The sequence below is a fragment of the Bidens hawaiensis genome, unplaced genomic scaffold, assembly GCF_021521415.1.
Source record: "Bidens hawaiensis isolate Kalapana, Puna unplaced genomic scaffold, B.hawaiensis_p1.1 tig00008123_1, whole genome shotgun sequence".
Taxonomy (NCBI): domain Eukaryota; kingdom Viridiplantae; phylum Streptophyta; class Magnoliopsida; order Asterales; family Asteraceae; genus Bidens; species Bidens hawaiensis.
In genome coordinates this window covers 563,739-588,931 of record NW_027491577.1, presented here as the reverse complement: position 1 = coordinate 588,931, position 25,193 = coordinate 563,739, and the positions used below count along the sequence as shown (strand labels likewise).

At 35.3% G+C, this 25,193-nt stretch overlaps 1 protein-coding gene and 1 pseudogene across 2 annotated transcripts; both read left to right on the top strand.

Annotated features, from left to right (window-relative positions):
• The first annotated feature begins 12,904 nt into the window (after positions 1 to 12,904).
• LOC143637076 (formin-like protein 20) lies at positions 12,905 to 20,523 on the top strand. The gene is made up of 17 exons (XM_077104534.1): positions 12,905 to 12,977; positions 13,683 to 14,401; positions 14,743 to 14,964; positions 15,163 to 16,817; positions 16,998 to 17,118; positions 17,212 to 17,283; positions 17,370 to 17,468; positions 17,607 to 17,648; positions 17,836 to 17,916; positions 17,988 to 18,038; positions 18,456 to 18,537; positions 18,619 to 18,713; positions 18,787 to 18,858; positions 18,931 to 19,047; positions 19,129 to 19,197; positions 19,426 to 19,492; positions 20,089 to 20,523. The coding sequence occupies exons 1-17, from the start codon at positions 12,905 to 12,907 to the stop codon at positions 20,223 to 20,225; spliced, it is 3,774 nt and encodes a 1,257-aa protein (XP_076960649.1). The 3' UTR covers positions 20,226 to 20,523.
• A 2,005-nt stretch (positions 20,524 to 22,528) lies between these two features.
• LOC143637075 (SNF1-related protein kinase catalytic subunit alpha KIN10-like) lies at positions 22,529 to 24,827 on the top strand (annotated as a pseudogene). The gene is made up of 6 exons (XR_013154368.1): positions 22,529 to 22,715; positions 22,802 to 22,986; positions 23,370 to 23,552; positions 23,633 to 23,764; positions 24,233 to 24,418; positions 24,696 to 24,827. The product of XR_013154368.1 is annotated as an SNF1-related protein kinase catalytic subunit alpha KIN10-like (transcript).
• The last annotated feature ends 366 nt before the right edge of the window (positions 24,828 to 25,193 follow it).

The window sequence follows — 25,193 nt, the reverse complement described above, 5'->3', positions numbered from 1 at the left end:
AGTAAGCTAATACTAGGCCACCAGAGTAGATCAGGCGAGTATTGACACGTATGTTTGTTATACAGTCAGCCGTGCACAGCTGAAGAAAGGGATTACGATTAACGGTGAACGTAACCGTGTTCAGGTGAGTTTCTAGCCCCATTTATGTGTTATGTTTTCGGGGCTGTGTGCATACTCAATGTGATAGTTAATACACTTACCTTAAATGGTAAGCGTATGCCGCGTATGATATATGTGATAGATACGATTGATTGCTTGACGGTACGTGAACGATCTTCGGATATTGCACGTACTGTCAGGATATAAATAAAGATATTAATATTGTATGTAATGTAAGGATGATGTATGAACATTATGAATGAAAGTTTGTCGATACGTGAACGATCTTCGGATATTGCACGTATCGTCAAGGGAAGTAATTAGCTCCTTACATGGATATTAAATAATAACTTATAGATAGTGTTCCTTATATGGATAATATATAGAGTTCCTTTTATGGAAAGTATAGTGTTCCTTCTATGGATAGTATAATGTTCCTTCTATGGAAAGTATAGTGTTCCTTCTATGGAAAGTATAGTGTTCCTTCTATGGAAAGTATACAGAGTGTTCCTCCTATGGAAATTATATATAGTATGGTAATGGTAATGGTTCTTTTAATAGATATTACGTGACGATCCTCCTATGGATATTTATACGAGGTTAAGGTAGTAATATGTGTCTTCGGATACGGGAAGAAATATATGGGAATAAGTTGTATGTTGCCTGATTAACTAGAACTCACTCAGCGTAGCTGACTTTTAGTATGCACGCAGGTGAGTAGGAAGAGGCAGCTCGCTTGAGGAGACCCGTGGCACAGAATAAGATGCTGGCATCGGAAGACTCAAGACTTTTAAGTTAATGTTTCGTTTTATTTTGAAAGACAACATGATGTTTTAAGACAAGACGTGTTTTGTTATGAAATGTTTAATGAAAGCTTTTATACTCTGCGAAGTTTTAATGAACTCTGATTTGTAAGAACTGTGTTTATGAGTAAATCCGACGCTAAAGTAAGGCTACCGGGTTCGGGGCCTTACAAGTTGGTATCAGAGCATAAGTTCGAGAGATTTAAGCATCCTACATGCTTAGACTCGAACAGATTATGGGATTTAAGTAAGAAAGGAAAGAAGATGCCAGTTCAAGAATGCCATGTGTCGCTCAAGCAAGATCAGTAAAGGTAAAGTGTATGATTAAATGATATATGTTAATGAGAAAGGAAAGATATGTGAACGATAAGGATAGAAGTAATTGATTGTTTGATTTGACTAACTGCTTAAGTAGGACCAGCACAAATAGACTCATAAAGGGAAGTGTATAGGACACGGAAAGCAACGTGATCAGCTAGTCACAGCTGGCCACTGTTATTACCTGTTAGCCTTGCTATCCTTGTACTAGATAGTTCCTTGAGTGAGGATGTTGTGTTTTCCCTTAGAATACAATGGCTGGAGCTGAAGACATTGTTGGAGCTGGAGGTCGCACTGGACGACGCGGCAGGCCTCGTCGTGTCCAGCAACCTTCGGTTGAGACAGCTTCCAACACCGAAGCTGAAGGAAGCGCAGCTGGAAGAAGCCCGGAAAACAATGAAGGGGTTCAACTGGATCCCGCAATTCAAGCAACTATTGTTCAAGCTGTAGCCACTGCTGTGAAGAATATTAATCCGGGAGGGTCTGCTGGAAGCCGTGAAAGAACTGTTGAAGGGGCAGGTGGTAATGGTAGGAAAGATGATGAGAGGGAAAAGGGTGATTCAAGCGAGGTAAGGTCTGTGAAAGTTGATGATAGGAAGAGGGGCCGAGGCGGTTGCAACTATAAGTCCTTCAAAGGTTGTGACCCGCCTAAGCTGACTGGTTTAGGAGACGCAATCGCCACTCTTCAATGGATAACCGCCATGGATAAAATTATCCGAATCAGCGAGTGTCGTCCTGACCAAGCTGTCGGTTATGCCACCCAATCATTTGAAGATGAGGCTATGTATTGGTGGGAGAGTGTAGAGCAGAGGAAGACCCGTGAAGAGATCAAGGCGATGAGATGGAATGACCTAAAGGACATGGTGATGAAGAGGTTCTGCGCTGATACCGAAGTTGAAAGAGTGGAGATGAAGTTTCTGAACTTGAAAGCGGGAGAGATGACACAACGGGAGTATACTACTGAATTCAACCGCATGTCTAGGTTGGTACCTGACATGGTGAACACCGAAGCTAAAAGGATCAAGTGTTACGTAAGGGGACTTCCACGGAATGTTCGCACTTTGGTTAAGTCTAGTAAGCCCGCAACATTTGACTCGGCCGTGGAATTGGCCGAGATGATTTATGAGGACCTTGCCATTTGTGAAGAGGAGAAGATGGAACCGAAGAAAAGGAACCCAACCCCAGAACCAAAGGAAGCCAATGAGGTGGATCCACGCAAGAGGAAGGCAAGGCAGAAGGGGTTCACTGCTTGTGAAAAATGTGGGAAGAGACACTCCGGAGAGTGCAGAATGGGATTAGGTGTTTGCTACAGGTGTGGAAGAGCAGGACATTCCTCTTGGGAATGTAATGATTACCATAGGTGTCACAACTGTGGAGGACGTGGGCACCTAGCAAGGGATTGCAAGAAGCCAAAGGGAGGACATGAAGGAGAGAAGAGTGCTTGAGGTTTAACAGATTCCTCCGTATGCTTAGAGAAGCCATTCAAGAAGGCTAGATGCTAGCCATAAGTATTAAGTCTATGTGTAACTTATTGATGACTCGATGCGTGTTGTTTTATGTTGAAGTTTAGACTGGTGTTTATTAATTATGGTACGAATTGTCTGAATGCATGTTAGTCATGATAAATTGTTGTGTTGTGATAGAGTGTCGGCTTAGGCTTTAGCATTAATATGACATAAGACAAAGCCTCTTGAAGATCGAAACGAGACTTGGTACATTGAGGGCCTCACGGACAAGCTACCGTAATAGCTAAAGCATATGAATACCACTCGATGACTACAATTAAGGAGTAAGAAGGATAACCCAGAAAGCAAAGACGATAAGGAAGTGTTCGTTTCACAAGGAATAAGCTAGGTTTCGGGGACGAAACCTCTTTAAGGAGGGAAGACTTGTAACATCCCGAAATTTCAAAGTGATATTAATTATATTACTTACTAATAGAGGGAAAGTTTACTCGGGTTGTCAGGAAATAAATAATAGAGTAGGAGTTGGTATGGGTCGGGCTAGTGTTGGGTAATGGATGTGGGTTATGGGCTTGGATTAATGGAGATGGGTTAAATGAGAATGGGCCTTAGGTCCATGGGATTTCAGGGATATAAATACCCTAGCACCCCAAAATATCTTCATTTCTATCATTATCCAAACACATTCCAAAAACACACACAACACCACAACTTCGCCGGCGGCCGGAACCGGGCAGATCCGAGGAGAGGAACGGGCAGATCCGAGAGAGAGAGAGAGTGATTAGTTGTGTTAACAAGTTAAACGAGATCCAAACAAGCTCAAAAAGGTATGATTCTTGATCTTTGAAGTTTAAAGATCCAAGCTTTTTAGTGTATAAGCGACCGAAAATGGTCGGGAAGCGTAGTGGGTGATATTGAACCATAGCAAGGGTGTTAAAATCGCTCAAAATACTGGTCAGAAACCGAACAGCGGCTGATCTGGACAACTTCGCTTGCAACTGGGCAACTTCGCCTTCAAAGCGATGAACTTCGCCTGCAAGCTAAGTTCGCCTGATGAACTTCGCCTGCAAGCTAAGTTCGCCTGATGGCAACTTCGCTGTAAAGTTAAGTTCGCCTAACTGGTAACTTCGCCTGAGGCCAAGTTCGCCTGATGACAACTTCGCCTGAAGCCAAGTTCGCTTGATGGCAACTTCGCTGTAAAGCTAAGTTCGCCTAAGGTTTAACTTCGCCTAAAGCCAAGTTCGCCTGAGGTTTAACTTCGCCTAAAGCCAAGTTCGCCTGAGGTTTAACTTCGCGTAAAGCCAAGTTCGATTAGAAAATAAATTAAAAGCGATAAGTTAAAGTAAGCTAATACTAGGCCACCAGAGTAGATCAGGCGAGTATTGACACGTATGTTTGTTATACAGTCAGCCGTGCACAGCTGAAGAAAGGGATTACGATTAACGGTGAACGTAACCGTGTTCAGGTGAGTTTCTAGCCCCATTTATGTGTTATGTTTTCGGGGCTGTGTGCATACTCAATGTGATAGTTAATACACTTACCTTAAATGGTAAGCGTATGCCGCGTATGATATATGTGATAGATACGATTGATTGCTTGACGGTACGTGAACGATCTTCGGATATTGCACGTACTGTCAGGATATAAATAAAGATATTAATATTGTATGTAATGTAAGGATGATGTATGAACATTATGAATGAAAGCTTGTCGGTACGTGAACGATCTTCGGATATTGCACGTATCGTCAAGGGAAGTGATTAGCTCCTTACATGGATATTAAATAATAACTTATAGATAGTGTTCCTTATATGGATAATATATAGAGTTCCTTTTATGGAAAGTATAGTGTTCCTTCTTTGGATAGTATAATGTTCCTTCTATGGAAAGTATACAGAGTGTTCCTCCTATGGAAATTATATATAGTATGGTAATGGTAATGGTTCTTTTAATAGATATTACGTGACGATCCTCCTATGGATATTTATACGAGGTTAAGGTAGTAATATGTGTCTTCGGATACGGGAAGAAATATATGGGAATAAGTTGTATGTTGCCTGATTAACTAGAACTCACTCAGCGTAGCTGACTTTTAGTATGCACGCAGGTGAGTAGGAAGAGGCAGCTCGCTTGAGGAGACACGTGGCACAGAATAAGAGGCTGGCATCGGAAGACTCAAGACTTTTAAGTTAATGTTTCGTTTTATTTTGAAAGACAACATGATGTTTTAAGACAAGACGTGTTTTGTTATGAAATGTTTAATGAAAGCTTTTATACTCCGCGAAGTTTTAATGAACTCTGATTTGTAAGAACTGTGTTTATGAGTAAATCCGACGCTAAAGTAAGGCTACCGGGTTCGGGGCCTTACAATGAAAATGAAGGTACGTTATTTGTACATAACTACACTATCATTTAACATGTTAATGAGTGTTGTTTCACTTAATAAACAAAAAGTTAATTTTGTAGATGATGATTGACACTCATTAAACCTGGGATTTTAAGTTGGACCAAGCACACAAGAATATACTGATGGTTGAATTCTCACACCAATGGAATTAAAATTAACAGAAATCTCAGCCTACTTGGGCTCAAACTACAGAAAGGGGTGCAATCAGAGTTATACAAAAGAAGAAAAGGTAATAGTTACACTAACTAATATTATAATTATGAGTGAAAAAATATATTTATGATTACATTTAATTTTGTATACATGGATAAATAAACTGAACAAAAATCTTGGAAAGTTCAAGATGATAGTTTGTGATATTAAGGAAATGGTCAAACAAAGAGAATCTACGTATTTGTGGAACGACGAGATCAAAGAAATGTGTAACAACTGGAAGAAGGAAATTGTTTGGAAAGAAGATTTCGAAACTGAAAATGTTGAAGATGGAAATATTGGCCATGATATGAATGAAGATGATGTGAATGTGATTAGTTTGAATGATGATGGTGGAGCAGTTGAAGGTATGAAAAAGCTAATATATTTCAATTCACATAATTACTCTACAAAATTAAAAATAAACCATTTTGATAATGTTGAAGGAACAAATGTTCAAGATCCTCCCGATTTGGCGGGAACTGTTAATGATGGCGGCAGAGTTGTAGGCGGGAACATTGATATTGTTGATTTGAATGTTGAGCATGGCGGGAATAAATGTTCAAGATCCTCCATATTAGTTTTTTCATACCTTCCGCTGCTCCACCATCATTATTCATACTAATCACATTCACATCATCTTCATTCATATCATGGCCAATATCTCCATCTTCAACATTTTCAGTTTCGAAAACTTCTTTCCAAACAATTTCCTTCTTGGTTGTTACATATTTCTTTGATCTCATCGTTCCACAAATACTTAGATTCTCCTTGTTTGATCATTTCCTTTATATCACCAACTATCTTCTTGATTTTTCCAAGATTTCTGTTCAGTTTATTTATACATGTATACAAAATTAAATGTAATCATAAATATATTTTTTCACTCATAATTATAATATTAGTTAGTGTAACTATTACCTTTTCTTCTTTTGTATAACTCTGATTGCACCCATATATGTAGTTTGAGCCTAAGTAGGCTGAGATTCCTGTTAATTTTAATTCCATTGGTGTGGTAATTCAACCATCAGTATATTCTTGTGTGCTTGGTCCAACTTAAAATCCCAGGTTTAATGAGTATCAATCAACATCTATAAAATTAACTTTTTGTTTATTAAGTGAAACAACACTCATTAACATGTTAAATGATAGTGTAGTTATGTACAAATAACGTACCTTCATTTTCATTATATGTTCCATTCTCAATCTCATTTTCCACTTCATTCTCGTTTTCCACTTCATTCTCGTTTTGCACTTCATTTTCGTTTTCCAATTCATTCTCGTTTTCCACTTCATTTCCGTCTATTCCTTCATCTTTAAAAAGTGTTTCTTCTATTGCATCCACCGTTGTTGTGATATACTTTATTGCAGGTTTTGAACTTTAATCCCATGCCCTTTTTGATACTCATGCGCAAACAATAACTGTCATACATAAATAAACATTGTTATGACAAGAAAGTTTGTATTAAAAATAAACATTATGTATATTAGTAGTTACTTCTAGTATTATACCATACAAGTAGTAATGATATTGGCCCACAATATTGATCGTTAACACCCTTCCATGCTCTTTTTGTTCTATTTAATAAATCAATCATGTATTCATGTCAATTCATATTGCATATATCTGAATCATTTTCAATCCCCCTAATGAATCCTTGATTAACTGTTGAAGACTTGGTTATTAATCCCAGCATAGTTGTAAATATGACAAGAAAGTTAGTATTAAAAAGACGTCCACCTTCTGAAGTTTTTTCAACTGTCTCTTTCACTTTATAAACACTTATCCTAGTTTCTTCAAATTGGTTTTTGAACTCATCCGTTCTATCATCCGCACCTTTTCTTGGTTTGTTCTTTTCAAAAACTGTTAAAGACCCAATCGGAATCCCCATGCATTCCTTTGCAAGTGAAGGTGTTATTTTGATTATACGATTCTCTATATTGAGCTCATTTATATCTTCATCATAATTCACGAGTAGCCAATATGCTAAACGTGCAGGGGTAGCAACTATGTTGAAGGATAGTATACTATCAAATCCCATTTCTTTGACTGCTTCAGTTTGTTTTTCAGATTATGATTTTATTACATCAATAAACTTGCCCGGGTTGCAACGCAATTTCAGTCTCTTGTTTTCAAAATCCATAAATGGCTTCCTAGGGATTGGCTCTGTAATACTTCTCTTAGAACGTTTGTTTGATGATCCAAAATCATCACCTGAGTCAACCAACTGCTTCCGTTTCTTCCCCACATCCTTCTTTACCATATCCTTCTTTTGTTTATTCCCAACATCTTTCTTTATCGTATCTTATTTTTGCTTCTGTTTCTTCTTCACTACATCCTTCTTAACCTCATTTTCTTTACCAGCAGCCTTTTTTGCACTCTAATCTTTGCATCTGTAGCTTCTTCTCAATCATCACCTAAAACAATAGGTGAAGATTCATCATTGGAAAACTTACAAGCCATTTTCACGGATATTCTTTCACTCTTCCTCCTTTTCACTATTTAATTAACATTACAAACAGCTACTTAGAACACATGTTAATAATTACTCTACTTATACATACTATATACACAACAACTACAAACAACTATGAAAAATACTCTATTCATGAAAATAATTACACTATAGCCTAAGAACATATTACAAAAGCTATAAACAGACAAGGTGCACACAAAAAACAACTACTTAGAACACATGTTAATAATTACTCTACTTATGCAATAATAAATACACTATATACACAACAACTATGAAAATTACTCTAGTCATGAAAATAATTACACTACAGCCTAAGAACATATTACAGAAGCCATAAACGTACAAGTTGCACAAAAAAAAACAACTAATTACTCTATGTAATTACACTATGACCAGTTTTGATGGTTATATTATGATAATTACACTACTTGAAAAAGTTGTAAAATAAACAAATAGAGTAATTACCTGTTGGTCTAGCTATCATGGTATTATTTGCTTCTTCGTTCACTATAATCCGGGGCTTTTGCATTTGTATTTGTATGAATATCTAGAAAGTGCATTAAACATTATAGTTTTTCAATCAATTTTTTATCGGCCTAAACCCTAGCTATACGAACACGCAAACATATGATCAGAAAAATGGAATTTATCTTTCATCGGCATCCTTATTAAATGGAATTTGCGTCCGATTGATGATTGTAGATAGTTTTGAGAGATTTGTTTGGGTTTGGCGTGAATGTGTCTGGATTTTGATGCTTGATATCGATGAAAATGGGTTTTATGTGGAAAAAGGTAAGTTCAAATTATTTACATAATTGTCACCGCTAACTTCTATGATTCGCACGTTTAGTATGAAATTTCACTTTGTACAATAATGCCCCCCTATATATATATATATATGGGTGAGATCTAGAGAGAACTCCTCTTAAAGAAATAACTAGAGAACCAGTAAAGAATTATTTTTAACTATTTAAAAAAATTATTTTATGATTTTTTTTTCTTTCCTCATTCTAATAAGATGATATTGATACAAAAAAAAAAAAAACTTGTCGGTGTAGTACTATAGTGCATATGTGCACTAATGCCTATTGCATATATACAATAGTGTTTTATTGCATATAATACAACACAATTGCATTATCCAATATACACTATTGAATATATGCAAATACGACAGTAATAATTGTATGCAAAACACATTATCGCATATATGTAATACAACACTAATGCACATATGCACTATATCGATTTTTTTATTTTTGTATATAATATAACACTATTGCAAATAAACAATACAAACAACTATATATATATATGATATTCAACACTATTTCAAATATCAAAATGCACACTATTGCACATATGCATTATAAAAAAAGTCGGTGTATTGCATATATGCATTACTCGTTAATTTTTTTTATTTTTAGTTTTTTTTTTGTGGTGAAGAATAACAACAAATAAGAAGGATGAAAGAAAAAAATTATAAAAATATTTTTCTTAATTAAATTAAAAATACTTCATTATTAATTCTCTAGTTCTCTCCATAAAATGGAGTTCTCTCATGATCCTCTGCCTATATATATATATATATATACATATATATATGTGGTGAGGTTATACTAAAAAGTAATGTATTTCTAGGAAGTGTAGAAAGAGATCTAGAGCATTGGATCTAATGATCCAATGGTTGTGGTTCACTGTAGTGTTTTTCTTAGGTGTGTTCTATTATTGTAATTGTTTTATTACACTCCATAGGCATTATCGTCTACTGTGTTATATTAAATTTGTATATAAACAATCAAATTAATTAGTCACATGTGAGAGAGAAAACACTTCCATAACCTACCACAAACCACCACCATCCACTATGAACCACCGTTAACCACCACCATTCTTCCTTTTCCGGTCATCACCACTCAGTAGTAAAAAAAGCGCTCCCCTCATACACCCACATATATGAAACTGGTGTGTTTCTGTTAGATTTGAAATTGGTGTGTTTTTGAAAGTATGAGTATGTAGTTAATGTTACACCGGATTAGTGTGTTTATACGAATTAGTGTGTTTATGTTAATATTAAATATGTATTTAATGTGTTTGGCCGGGTTATAAGGAAAGATATAGACATTATAATTAAATTCCATAATTAACATGGCATGGTTGTTTACAATCTTGTCCTTATGTAGTATATTAGATCTAATGGTTAAAATCACTTCTTACACTTTTTAGAAAAAAATACTTCTTATTATAACCTTGCTCTTTATATGTGTGTGTGTGTGTATATATATATATATATATATATATAGAGAGAGAGAGAGGAGAGGGATATTTTGAGAACCTTGATAAGTTGTAAGAACTTTAAAAACTCAATATGGACCACACATTTTATTAAATGAGTATGAAATATGTGGCTAACAATAAATCTGATTAAAAAGTTAATCAGGAGAGAGAATAAATATTTTTTATGATTACACAAGTTTAAAAGTTAGTTACACATGTGTAAAAAAATACTGTAATTTTTTTACGTTATTTACACTTACATATTATATATGTGTAAAAACAAATTCAAAAAAAAAAATTGTTGCGTTGAGTTCTTTCGAGCTCTTAAAACTCAAAGTGGTTCTCAAAAGAAATCAAACATATATATATATATATATATGGGATTGTTCAGGAGAGAAGTTGTTTTTTTGCGAGAAATGCGAGAAATAAATATGAGCCATTGATTTTGTTAATAAACGGTAGATGATAACAATGGCATATTTGTAATAAATAAGAAAGTCAAGTCAATGGTTTTAAGTTGGAATGAGCATTTTAGTCTTTTATGTCTAGGCATATTAAAGGAACATACATCTTAATAAGTTACATTAACTACAATTTAATAAATTATATTAACTACACCTTTAAATATTCTTATATTTTAATAAAATTACAGAAACACAATGTGATCATGTATGATTTAGAAACTAATGGGATGTTCATAAAATTAAAAGAAAAACAGTTGCCTTAAATAAAATAACAAATATTTTAAAACACCAACACAAGAAACTAATCTACATATACTAAACTTTTACACTATACCATCTACAAATATCCTCACATAAATTATTATGTAGGATGTGTACGTGTAGGGACTTTGTGAGGATGTGTGTGTATGAGTTTTATGGTAATGTGTAGGAAAGTTGGTAGGTTATGTATGTGTAGGTTAATATTGTGATTTGTGTAGGTAATAACATAAAGTAATTTTGTATGTGTAGGTTAATATTGTGATCGGTGTAGGTTTTTATTTAGTAATGGTACTGTGTAGGAAATTTTGGAGGTTATATATGTGTATGGTAACCTAGTATTAAATCATTTTAGCTGACAATAACCGTGTTTGAATGGTGTAAGATAGTGTATGTATTATAGTAGTGGTTGGTAAAAATATTTTTGTTTATTATAGTGTAGGATTTTATTGAGCTACGTGTATGGTATATAGGTAGTATGTGTAGGGTAATGTAGGGGGGTGAGTATTTATGAATGAATGAAGATTAATAATTTATATAAAAAAATAAAAAATAATTGGATATGATAACTATAATCAAATCCATAATCATACGTTTCCTAAGTTTTAAATTAATAGATATATAATATAATTGTTATAAAAAATTAAAACTTCCAAAAAACCATTAATTGTTACCATATAAAGCAATTAAGATGTTTACCATTATAACCCTATATTTAATTAAAAGGGAAAACAAATAGAAAAAATTTGATTGGTTGAAGTGATTTCTCATACTTGCAATAAATTAAACGACTTCTCTCCTGAACTTAAACATATATATATATATATAAATATATATACATACACTTTAAGAAACCATTAAAGCATAATCTAACATAGACATATATATCATTGCCATGAGAAATTCCTAAACGAACCCCCATGATGAACTTAAGCGAAAACAGGTTGGGGTTACATTCTGGTCATCAAACAAAGGGTGTTCAGAGGAAAAAAAGAAACAATTATGGTTCTTCTAAGTCTTATCTTGATTACATGGTCCATCGTAAACGGGAAAAAAATCCATCAAAAAAAGTTATACCTAAACCTCCTCTAGTACAAGTTTAGTTCTCTCAACCCCGTTTATTCTCAAATCCCTCATACTTCACCGGTATCATCTTTGTAAGTTGTTCAAACATTTGAATGTCGATGAGGAATTTAGCAACTGAGAATGTCAATAAAAGAAGAAGACGAAGAAGTCAAACGATAATGAAGTAGAGTAAAGTAGATCAGAAGATTAAAATGATTGAAAGCTCATACATAACTTTGATACGAGGTTTCTAAGTTTGTATCTTTCGGTGGGTAGTAAATTCACCTTAATAATTAACTCTATTATCTATTAGCAACTTCAAAAAATAATTAAAATGAACATAAATACCTATTTGAACAAAAAAAAAAAAAAAAAAAAAACTATTCCGATGAATATTTTCTAGAACGTGTTTACCACTCTCGGACTATAAAATTCAGTTGACTAAAAAAAATAAAATCATTATTAGTCATAGACTAATACTCTTAATTTTAATAATAAAAAATGTGTCTTTTTATAAAAAATTGTGTAGTGTGTACCACTCTCGGACTATAAAAGACATTGAATTGAATAAAAAATTATTAGTCATAGACTTATATTATTTTTTCCTTTTAATATTTTTTTTCGAACGTTAAGCTATCTCACTGCGCGAACACGTCGCCCCTTGCCATCCCACTTAGGCCAACTATGTTGACATGATCGGGATCCACGTTGGCATCCGAGTTTTGCTTGACGTTCCAAGTAAAACCTAGTTGACTCACCCCGTCCGTCCGAAGACACGACAGGTTTTAATGCAGCAGCAGCCACAATACTAATAATAATAATAATAATAATAAAAAAGAGAAAAGGTAGCTGAAATGAATGATGAATAGATATATATATATATATGGAGAGAGAGAGAGTTGCATGTTGGATCGGCAATTAATTTGACAAACCCTAACAACAGTAATAATAATAATCTTCTTTCAGTGACTGAGAAGACATTGATGTTAAATTACCTGAATGAATCAGAAAATATATAATATAATAGTTGATGAGTATCCCTGGCAATTGAATTAATTTGGCGAATTAATTAAACGGCATGGCGCTGTTGAGACGGTTGTTCTATCGTAAGCCACCGGACCACCTCCTTGAGATCACCGACAGGGTTTTCAGTACGTATATTCATATTATCATTCATTCATTTTATATATAATTATAATTATAATCATCATCCAATCATTTGCACTTGGATTTGATTTTCGATGTAATTTTTACTTCATACTTACCAATTTAGCTTCTAATTGGTACGTACGTTGTTATATTGGGGCTCTAGTGTTTACTTACTTATGTTCAATTCAATGAAGATTAATTCCCATGTAACAAGTTGTCCGATGATGATAATGCATGCATATTAATTCTCATCTAACAAGTTCATCATCATCATAATTACTCAGTATATCCCACCAATAGCAAAGCTATGGTAGGGTGTGAAGAGAGTAAGACGTAGATAGCCTTACCTCTACCCTGTAGGAATAGAGAGAATGCTTCCGGCGAGACTATCGGCTCGATAATAGTTTTGCATCAAGCCTTGGACATAAGGCATATAACACTCAATCATCGGGACACCGACCGATTGGTGCATGTATCCTGGTCTTTCGGCTATCAACGTCACCACATGATGCCTGATTAGCCTTCTGCCACTTTTAACGTTAATTTCACGAGATTAGTAAAATAACTTCAAAATTAGTGCAATTTCATCATGTAACAAGTTCCTTGATGATTAAACAATTTTGATTTTCAAAACATACGTACATCCAAGCAGCCCCTAATTATGTCATATTATCTAACTTTTTTTCTTTTATTTATTTCACTTGCAGTCTTTGATTGCTGCTTCTCAACTAATGTGCTGAAACCAGATGCATACAAAGCTTACATCAATGCCATTCTAGCTCAGGTTCAACAATACTATCCTGATTCTTCTTTCATGCTTTTCAACTTCAAACAACCACATCACCAAACGACCCGAATCTCGGCTATACTATCCGAACGTGATATGAAACTCACAGAGTACCCTTGGCACCATGAAGGGTGTCCCATGTTACCATTAGAAGCTGTCTGTCTTTTCTTGCAGTCATGTGAAAACTGGCTTTCGCTTTCGGACCAAAAAAACGTGCTTCTAATGCATTGCGAAAGAGGAGGCTGGCCCGTTCTTGCGTTTATGCTTGCAGGGCTTCTTTTATTTAGCAAACAGTATACAGGTGAACAAAAAACACTAGAAATGGTATATAAACAAGCTCCACCCGAGCTCTTTAATATTTTATTGCAATTAAATCCTCAACCGTCACAGCTGAGATATCTTCAGTATGTCACCAAGAGAAATTTAGGGATTGATTGGCCACCTGAAGAAGCACATTTAGCTATGGATTGTGTTATACTTCGCTTCCTTCCGCTAATTGGCGGAAAGGGTTGCCGGCCCATTATCCGTATATATGGCCGTGACCCGTTTTCAACAGAATCTGATAAAAGCTGTAAGCTTTTATTTTCCACCTTGACGCCAACCTCAAACACCAAGAAGCATGTTCGCTGTTATCGAATGGTAAAATGTTTGCTTCCTTGTTAATGAAAACTAGATGTGGCAAAACGAGCCGGATGGGTAACTGGTCAAACCCAAAACAGTGTTTGTTTCAGAATGTTTCTAGTACAGAAGTTATGTTGACTCTGTAAAAATCTTATTGTTTGAATATAGATAACACTTTGGTCAACTTTAATCATGTTACCCATTTGACCCGTTTTCTTTTGAGTGTTTTTGTTTACTTGTTAGATATAAAATATAACTTAAATTGACCCCTTGTAAACGGGTCGAAATACCCATATCTAGTGAAAACATATGGAAACACAACTTGCTCTGTAATATAATCTTGTAGCTTATGATTGCAGAATGAATGCCGGCTGGTAAAGATAGATATTGATTGTCGTGTTCAAGGGGATATTGTTCTTGAATGCGTTCATTTAGAGGATGATTATGTAAAGGAGGACGTGGTGTTTAGAGCAACGTTCCATACAGCTTTTATCCGGGGTAATGCATTGATGTTGGCTCGCGATGAAGTTGATCTTAAGTGGGATGTCCGGGAACAGATGCCAAAAGACTTCAAGGCGGAGGTAGGTCCCTCACTTTTACTTTTCAATGCACTAATTAGAGGTGGCAATTTCGACCCGAAACGAGTCAATTTATGTTGTGTTTTATTTGAAACGGGCCAAACAAAAATTATTATCAATGCATACAGCATTCTAAATTGTTTTACTCAAATATTTTGAATATTTTCTTATAAAATTATTGTTTTCTGATCATATCTGTAGATACTTTTTGTGGATGCTGATCCTCTACCATCTGTTATCACCACAGACAGAGTATCTGCTGATGGCAGTGAGACAACTGGCAGTGGTTCAGCTGATGAGTTCTTGGAGGTTGAAGATTTACTTGAAGACAATATTTCAGAATTTGAAGCAGAACTACTTTCACCTCAAAATCATGTGTCATATCATGTTGAAGTTGACCCGAGTCTGCAATCAGTGGAAGAAGTTAACATAAAAAACACATTAGTAAAAGGCGTAGATTTGAAGCTAGTTGTTGATTTGAATCCCACAATAGTCAAAGACGTTGACTCGAAGACTACTATAGTCCAAGAGGTTGATATGAAGTCTACAGTGTTGGGTGCGGGTGACTCCGATAAAGTGGAGAGCTCGGAAGTGAAATCAGATGATTTATTAGAGGAAATGAAAACCATCAAAGATAAAGAAGAGAATCAAAGGGCGAAGAAGGTTGAGCCCACTTGTCGAAAAATGTCAAAAAAGGAGATCCCCAAAAATGCAAGACTGGCGAAACCGAATGCTGTGTCACGATGGATTCCGTCTAATAAAGGGTCGTTTATGAATTCCATGCATGTACATTATCCATATTCTAGACATTTGAGTGCACCACCTCTGTTGACAGCCTTGAAGAATTCTCGGTTAGTAGAGAAGAAGAAAGGATCAAAGAAACAAGCTTCGTGTCCACCATCTTTGGATGTAAAACGAGTGACAAAAGCTAATGATGGATCACTTGAATTGCCAAAACATTTGGAAATCGGATCAGCGGTGTCCTGTTCACCAGAATTGCCACTATTGCCTTCTCAGCCTCCAAGTTCTTTGCCCAACCTCTCACAACCACTACCAGCTCCTGCTACCCAATCACTTGGTGATGATTCTACAACTAAAAAACCTGCACATGATGGTTTGGTAGTTACACCTATAGTCCTTAGGGCACCACCTCCACCACCGTTGCCCTATGGTGGCACTCCTCCACTAGGTGTTCATGCACATGCACCTCCTCGAGTGCCTCAACCTCCTCCACCACTTGAAGGACCACCTCCACCACCTGCAAGAGCACCTTCGCCTCCTCCACCCGCAGGAGCGCCGCCACCTCTGCCTCCTCCACCATTTGGAGAACCACCTCCACCTACGCCACCATTTGGAGGAGCGCCACCTCCACCTCAACCTCCACCTATGCCACCATTTGGAGGAGCTCTTCCACCTCCGCCACCACCAGGAGGACCACCTCCTCCAACACCAGGAGGAGTGCCTCCACCTCCACCTCCACCAATACCAGGAGGTCCACCTCCCCCACCATTTGGAGGACCACCTCCGCCGCCTCCACCACCACTAGGAGGAGCGCCTGCACCTCCACTACCAGGAGGACCACCTCCACCACCTCCCCCGCCATTTGGAGGACCGCTACTACCTGGAGGAGCACCTCCACCTCCTCCATTACCTGGAGGAGCACCTCCACCTCCTCAACCACCTGGAGGAGCACGAGGACCTCCAGGTGGCCCTCCACCTCCACCTGGTCGATTAGGTGGCGGCCCAGGTAGAGGTCGTGGACCTGCAGTGAAAAAATCTAACCTAAAGCCACTACACTGGAGCAAGGTAACGAGGGCTATGCAAGGAAGCTTGTGGGAGGAACTGCAAGCACAAGGGTAACCATCATTCTTCTTTGCTTTCTATATTTGTTGCTTCATTTTTCTTTTGCAAAAATAACCGAATCTTGCTAAGCAAAATCTTATTTTTATTGCTTCATTTAATGAAATCCAGTGTTTGCATGCATGCATTTATACATCATTCGTTCTAACAACTAATGCTGTATAACTGAATTGTAGTCCGCCAGAGTTTGATATTATAGAACTTGAGGCACTCTTCTCCAACATAGCCCCCATAAAAGCTGCTCCTAAAGAGAGTGATAAAAAGGCTGCTAGTTCAAAACCTGAAAAAATCCAATTGGTAATGCAATATCAATTTAGTTCTTTTAATTACCTTGTTCATAATTTTGGTTTTATCTTATAATCGAAAAATATCATTATTTGTGTTCTTTAGATTGATCTGAGGAGGGCTAATAACACGGAAATCATGCTTACAAAGGTTAAAATGCCTCTTCCTGACCTGGTGGTAAGTGCCGGTTTTATGTCAAAATGTTTGTGTTAATTTGATTTGGTATGTGGTATAGTGATAACAGCTTTGTGTGTCATCTGAAGGATGCAGTTTTAGCAATGGATGAAACACTTTTAGATGTTGATCAAGTAGAAAACATTCTTAAATTTTGTCCTACAAAAGAAGAGATGGATCAACTCAAGGTGAAGCCACCACTCATATTGATGCATTTACTTGGTATTAATTAGTATTTTAGGGGAAAAGTATATTAATTCTAACTGAACCTTTCTTTTCTTCATTCTCCCGTTAAAGTATTAATCTTATGCATTGTGATTGTTCAGAATTTTACAGGCGACAAGGATAAACTGGGCAAGTGTGAACATGTGAGTATCAAGATCATAATATATATATATATATATATATATATATATATATTTATTTAAGATTATCCATGTATGAACAACTTATCTTATCATTCTGTTACCATTGACTCCAGTCTGTCAAGGTTCAATTTTATATAAGAGTCATAATCATGACCTAATAACACTCAAGAATTTAACCGTGTTGCAGTTTTTTCTGGAGCTAATGAAGGTGCCACGTATGGAGACGAAATTAAACGTTTTCTTATTCAAAATTATGTTTAACACACAGGTTTGTGATTGTGGGTTGAAGGTTCGCATGATCTTTGTTTATTTTATCATCTCATATCTCCATTATTTCAGCTTGCAGATTTTAAGAAGAGTTTAGACATTGTAAACTCTGCATGTGACGAGGTGCTTCATTATTATTAATGCAATGGGGTGGAAATTTCGACCTATTAACATATACACGGGTTGATTCTGGTTATCTTTTATTTCTAACAGGTCAAATACGTAAATCGGTTAAGCTAAAGGATCAGGGCTTCTTACTTGCTTTATTAAAGAACATTTTACTAGTTTAAACTAGTAATACAGTTTCTCTAATCATATTTATCACATTGATTATTCATAAAGTAAAAAAAAAATAGATAAAAAGGTCTTTATGGGCCGTTCTAGCCCGACCTAACTCGTGTTTGCTTAAACTTATAAATTACCTTTTTTTTGGCATGAACCCACTTTGACCTGTTATTCAACCCGTCCAATTTTTCACCTTTAGCTCTATTGTTTTATCTTAATTTATGTCTACATAATCCGGTTCTGTTGGTTTATTAGGTCCGGAGATCTGTCAAATTGAAGGAAATTATTAAGAGAATTTTATATTTAGGGAATACATTAAATCAAGGAACTAATAGAGGTAATAACATCACTTAACCTGCATTAAATAAAAGTATTGGTATAATTTTGCAGGTTTCCTCATGTTACACTAAATTTTCAGGTGCTGCAGTTGGTTTCAAGTTAGATAGTCTTTTAAAATTGACCGATACACGAGCTTCAAACAGCAGGATGACTTTAATGCATTATCTCTGCAAGGTAACATTTTGGTCTCACACTCATGTACCTTAACTGCTGACGTGGCATAAACTTAAATTTTTTCTTTCTATAGGTTGTTGCCGCCAAATCACCAACTCTTTTAGATTTCCATGAGGATCTTGTTAGTCTAGAATCCGCAACAAAGGTTTGAATTAAAAAAACGGTGTCGGTTAGTGATTACAGCTAGTAGTTTACTTATTGAAGGTTTAACTTGCAGATACAATTGAAAACTTTAGCAGAAGAAATGCTAGCACTTACAAGTGGATTAAAAAAAGTGAAGCAAGAACTCGATGCATCTGCAAACGATGGTCCAATATCTGAAGGTTTTCATAAGGTTGGTAAACATTTTATAGGGAATTTCTTAATAGATTTTATGTTTTAATCTGAATTCTGATTAATATTTTCACATTGTTAGACATTGAAGGAGTTCATTGCCAATTCTGAGGCTGATGTGATGAATGTAACAAATTTCTATACCGTTGTGGTAAATCCTTGTCAATTCAACCATTAATTTAGGAACATGCTTTTAACTGGCCTTATTTTATTATAAACTTAACATAGGCACTTAAGTGTTGGTGTTTATTTTGACAGCATGTTCCCAAAAATTTGAATTGTTTTTCCTAGAAATTCAGTATTATCTCACAAAACCACCTTTTTTTCCTTGCAATATAGTTGCTTTTTTGGATTATTTATTAAATTGTTTCGGTTACAGGATAGAAATGCTGATTCATTGGCCCAATATTTTGGTGAAGACCCTAGTCGTTGCCCTTTTGAACAAGGTATGTCTTCTTATAATTACCACTTAACACGCAAATTATTTAAAAAAAACAATTAACAAAAAAGGGGGTCAAACAGGTAAAAAATTAGCCAAAATGTTTCAAATGATTACACCATTATTGTTTTATTGAAGTAATATAAACTTTATAACTATATTTAACACATTAACTGGTTGTTTTTCATCCGTGTGGACTGAAATGGCTAAAATACTGAAACTCCCTTACTTCAAATAGACAAGAAAGACCGAAATGCCCTTACTTTATACGTAAAACAAAGAGACTGAAATGCCCTTACTTTAACAGAAAACAAAAAGACTGAAATGCCCTTCCTTTATACCTAAAACAAAACGACTAACATGCCTGAAGTTATAACAAAATAAATTAACGGAGTCATTTGGACTGAAGTGCCAATTTTGACCGAACCACATGGAAGAAAAATGAACTTAACTCTAAAACAATCTTATAGTTTTGGACCAAAAGTGCTTCTCGTCAACAGAACACAACCCGACCCGTTTCAAAAGACACAAAATTACTTATTTTGACATGTCTCCCAACCCAACCCAGCCCATTTTCATTAAGACCTTTTATTGATTATGCAGCTACTCAAACCCTTCTAAATTTTGTGAGGCTATTTGGAAAATGCCATGAGGAAAACATTAAACAGGCTGAAGTTGAAAGAAAGAAAGCAGAAAAGGAGGCTCAAATGGAAAAGGAGGGTGGAAAAAAGAGCGGTTGAGAAGTAAACGCAATATACTTAAATTGATATTCAGAAAGTCCTTGAAAGTGGATTTCATGCGAAAAGTCAAACTGTCGGGTCAATGAAGAATTTGCTAGCCTGCTGCCAACCAGACCAGAAACCGAAACACAACTGATGATGAGAAAGGTCAAACTAGAAAATTTTATGGGTTCTATATAACGGGCTTGCAGAACTCAGATGAAAAAAGTCAATATGTTTGGTCAATGTTAGCACCATGAAGAAGGCAAGACTCCACCATTGAAGATTCTTTGAGGGATCAACATTATGATCTCCATGAAACCATTGTTGTATCTGCTCCCAGAATTATACGGACCCCATCTGGCCATAAATTCTGGGTCCGCTTGGCTGCTCGTGGGGCGCATATGACAGTCTAGCATAACGGTGTACAGATTTCTAACCTTGACTAACTTAGCCGTATACGTTTATTCGTCATCGTATCATACCCTACCCACATTAAGGTTGTTTGTTAAGTTCCCTTTTAAACAAGCGAGTTTTTATGGGAACCGAACGATGATGGAAGTGCAATGTAAATAAAACTAAAATGGAAGATAAAATAGGAAACATAAGATAGGCTGTTGAATGTAATTGTTGTACCAGGAGAAGATATAGGCTGTAGATTTTTATTTTTGGATTAAAAATGCGGAATTTGTTGGTTCTTTGTTATCACATACTGAGTTTTGAGTGAGATTTTGGCTGAGAATTATGATCAGAGTACATTATGTAAATTGTAACTGTGGTATGTTAAGTTTCAACTTTCGAAATTATGGCTATGGTCTTATTATTATTATTGTTCACTTGACGGTCCTCAAGTGTGTTCCAAGTTTAACATTTACATTCTGACATTTATGTACTTGCAACAACTCTTATGAGTTATATAACATTTATCAAAATCAAACACTTGAGAATGTTATAACATTGAGTATGTTTAATTATATATACACCAAGAGATGCTGCTATAGTTGCGTAAGAAGACTCACTTAAAATGGAAAGGGACTCGTGTTCCTTGAGTAGATATAATATAAATTAAACAAAAGTTCGTGTAAGACAAATAAACGTTGATGGAATAAAAAATATAAGTAAAAAATTAATCACAAACTCATCTAGACATAATCACAACTTTGATGAGGTTATATAGATCCTGAGTTGGTAGATGGACTCAAACTCTTAATTAAATAATAAATAATATCTCCATGTTTATCTACTAATATAGTTAGCCATCATAAATTAAATATAACTCATTATTGATTCAGTTAATTGACCCAATTTTCATAACTCGGAAGTTACGTCCAACAAAAGATGGATAATTCATTGCTTGTGTCTACTTTTGACACTATGTTATATACGTGTCACATTTTCTTTTCTTTAGACATGCTATCAATCAAAGCATATATCTTGACGATTGTGATGCGACACAACCTTTAACCCATATGTCTCAGTTGCATCGTATTGTATGATAGAAACAAGGCGAAAGAAAAATGAAGATATACGTGGATGGAAATTAGATCGGCTAAATTTTCATCACCGAAAAAATTAAATAAAATGTTTCTTTTCTAGTATGAAAAAAGATGAATATTAGTTAGAAAAAGAAAATGAAATGCAGGTAAAAGAGAGGAGAGGGGTTATTTTAATAAATAAATAAATAAATCTGGACCATTGATTTGTCAGTTGTCTAAGTTGAAAATGAAACAAAAGCCACTTGAGGTTTTGGTTAATCACACCAACAACAACTCATCTTCTGATGTAAATGTCATCTTCACATATTCTATTTTATTCTATTATGGGGTAATTAATTTATGATACCCCTTCTCCATAAACTGTTTATGAGCTAATAAAGTATTGTGTTTTACTTCACATTTGATTGATTCAGTTTTTTATGGATCATTTTAGAGACAAAATTAGGGTTTATATTAATTGTCTACTTCTTATAATGAATTCCTCAATGGCTAGCTGGTCTGTATGGATTGTTTTGAATGTGAATTATTCATGGTCAACAACTATAAAGATTTTGAACTATGGGTGATTTGGTTTGGTATTATCATATCTTACACAGATGATACTAGTTTGGGTCTGCATTTAAATTTAAACTAATCAATTTTGACTCTTTGGATGACGACTATCATTTTACATATTTTAGGCTCAAAATAATAAGATTTGGGCAACTTTTATGCTTCATTGCAATCTTTATACTCATAATTCTCACTAAATATTTATAAAAAAAAAAAAAAAAATTTAATTTTGGACAAAATGTGTTTTGTGACGAGTTATATGTTACGTTTTTACAGTAAAATATGGACGGGACAGATAGGGGAGGTGGTAGTGTTGATACATTATTACAAATCTACAAGCTTGGGAAAACTCTCGGTCATGGTTCTTTTGGTAAAGTCAAAGTGGCCGAGCATGTTTTCACTGGATACAAAGTGGCCATCAAGATTCTTTCTTACTCGAAGAATCCTGAAATGGAGGAAAAGGGTATCATCATATTTCATTCATTTAATTATTTTTTTTTTAAATTGTTGATTTTAAAAATTATTCTTTTATTTGTGATGTGCATGTAGTGAGACGAGAAATCAAAATTTGTAGATTATTTGTACATCCTCATATTATAAAACTTTATGAGGTGATAGAGACACCCCTTGATATATATGTTGTTATGGAATATGTGAAATCCGGGGAGCTATTTGATTATATCGTCGAAAATGGAAGGCTAAATGATAATGAAGCTCGGAAAATTTTTCAGCAGGTATGTTCATGTAAATATTTTCTTTGTTAATTAACATATATTTGTGAATTAAAATCAAAACACTTTTTGTCTAATTTTATTTATATAGTTAGCGTGTTGAATACAATCACAAAGAAATCTGTAACTATAATCGTAAATTATAATCTTAATTTAGATATTTATAGATTCAGATTATGACTCTATTTTATTATTTTTGGTTATTCTACAACGCGTTATGTTTTTTATAACACCAGTTAGTAATTTTCCAGCATATATGATCATTGCTAAAGTCTTCGTTATATCTCATATTTCAGCAGTAGAAATATTTGTGGCTGTATTGATATGAAGAAAACCATATTAACATCATATATATTATTATAATCTTTGCAACTTTATTGAAACAGATAATCTCGTGTGTGGAATATTGTCACCGTAATATGGTGGTCCACAGGGACCTTAAGCCGGAAAATATTTTGTTGGATTCACGAGGCAATGTTAAGGTTGCTGACTTTGGGTAGAGTAATATTATGAGAGACGGGCATTTTCTTAGAACAAGTTGCGGAAGCCCTAATTATGCTGCTCCGGAGGTAAATCATGTGCTTTTTTTTTTAAGTTTTTAATTAATGTTGATTTAGATTGTAATAACAAGGTGATAGTTGATATGCAGGTGGTTTCGGGTAAACTTTATGCGGGCCCTGAGGTAGATGTGTGGAGTTGTGGGGTTATATTGTATGCTCTTCTATGTGGCACTCTTCCTTTTGATAATGAAAATATTCCTAATCTATTTAATAAAATTAAGGTACTATAGTCTTTTGCATTCTATTTATAGGTGGCTAGGGCTGTAAACGAGTTGAGCTGATACGGGTCAGGCTCGACTTGGGCTCAGCTTGTTTATCTTCACCAGCAGAAATGTTGAGCTCGAGCCAGCTCGTATATATAATTTTATAAACAAAAGAATTTATAATCTCTGTATATTACAATTTGTGTATACTTTTGGGTTATAGTTTATACATATTAAAATTTAGGCTATAATTAAAACGAGCCAATGAGCCGAGCTTACCCTGGCTCGACCTCGGCTCGCCTTATTTACAGACAAGCCTATTTCGTGCAAGCTTTTTGAAAAATGCTTGAGGTAACAAGAAAGTGTATTTCTAATGCATACACATGCTAAACTGCTTTGTTCAAAGATTTAAATTATTATTGCGATTAAAATGGACGTGGTCTGTTTTGATGGATCTTAAAAAAGTTTTTGACATTTTTTTTTCAGTCAGGAATCTATACTCTTCCAAGTCATTTGTCACCCGAAGCCCGTGATTTAATTCCAAGAATGCTTGTTGTTGATCCCATGAAACGAATAACAATTGCTGAGCTCCGTCAGCACCATTGGTTCAAAAGTCAACTTCCTCGTTACTTAGCGGTCCCTGCCCCAGATGCAACCGACCAGCTCAAAAAGGTATGTTAGGTAAGGGTCGGGTCGGATTTCAGGTCAAACGAGTAATCTTCAGATTCTGCTTAATACGGGTGTGCACGTGTTTGAGCTCAAACTGAACCAAAAACTGACCAGTCGCTTTTTGGGTGTTTTAAAACCGATGCGTTTCGGTTTATACAATTGGTTCGTTTAGGTTTTGGTTTTACCATTTGGGTTTGAAAATATGGGGCCAAAATGATGAATTTGGTTAGTTTTTTATAATATATAATCTATCTAACTCCATGTTTCTTTTAACTATCAGCTTGATGAGGACATCATTACAAAAGTGGTCAACATGGGTTTTGCAAGAAGCTATTTGACTCGATCACTTCAAAGTCGTGTACAAGATGATGTGTGCTACCTCATCACTTTTCTTGTAAAGTTGAAATGCTAAAGAGCCTAATTGATTATTTAGTAATGTGTTCACATGTAAATCTTGGTCAACCCAACTCAAGAAGGAGGTTTCGAATCAACAAATTTATGCCACCACGTTGATCATCCCTCGGTACTCGGCTTCAACACTAGTATAGGACATCATGGTTTGTCTTTTGGAAGACAAAGAACGAAATTACCCAAGTAAATGCCATCCAAGGTGGATCGACGAGTGTTAGGACAGCTAGCCCAATCAACATCTATGTAAAAAGTAAGAGTAGAAATTTGGCGTCGTCTTATATAAATTCCCACAGCCAACCCAATCAACACATTTAATTGATATACCGTAGAATTCGTTGAAATGATCGATATGAGGAGCATGCATGTT

Bases quoted from the DNA above. Each gene is read 5' to 3' on its own strand.
- LOC143637076 (XM_077104534.1), top strand. From the start codon at position 12,905: ATGGCGCTGTTGAGACGGTTGTTCTATCGTAAGCCACCGGACCACCTC. The intron at 17,284-17,369 runs GTAAGTGCCGGT...TGTCATCTGAAG, and splicing joins TGCCTCTTCCTGACCTGGTG to GATGCAGTTTTAGCAATGGA. The intron at 17,917-17,987 runs GTTTGTGATTGT...CCATTATTTCAG, and splicing joins AAATTATGTTTAACACACAG to CTTGCAGATTTTAAGAAGAG.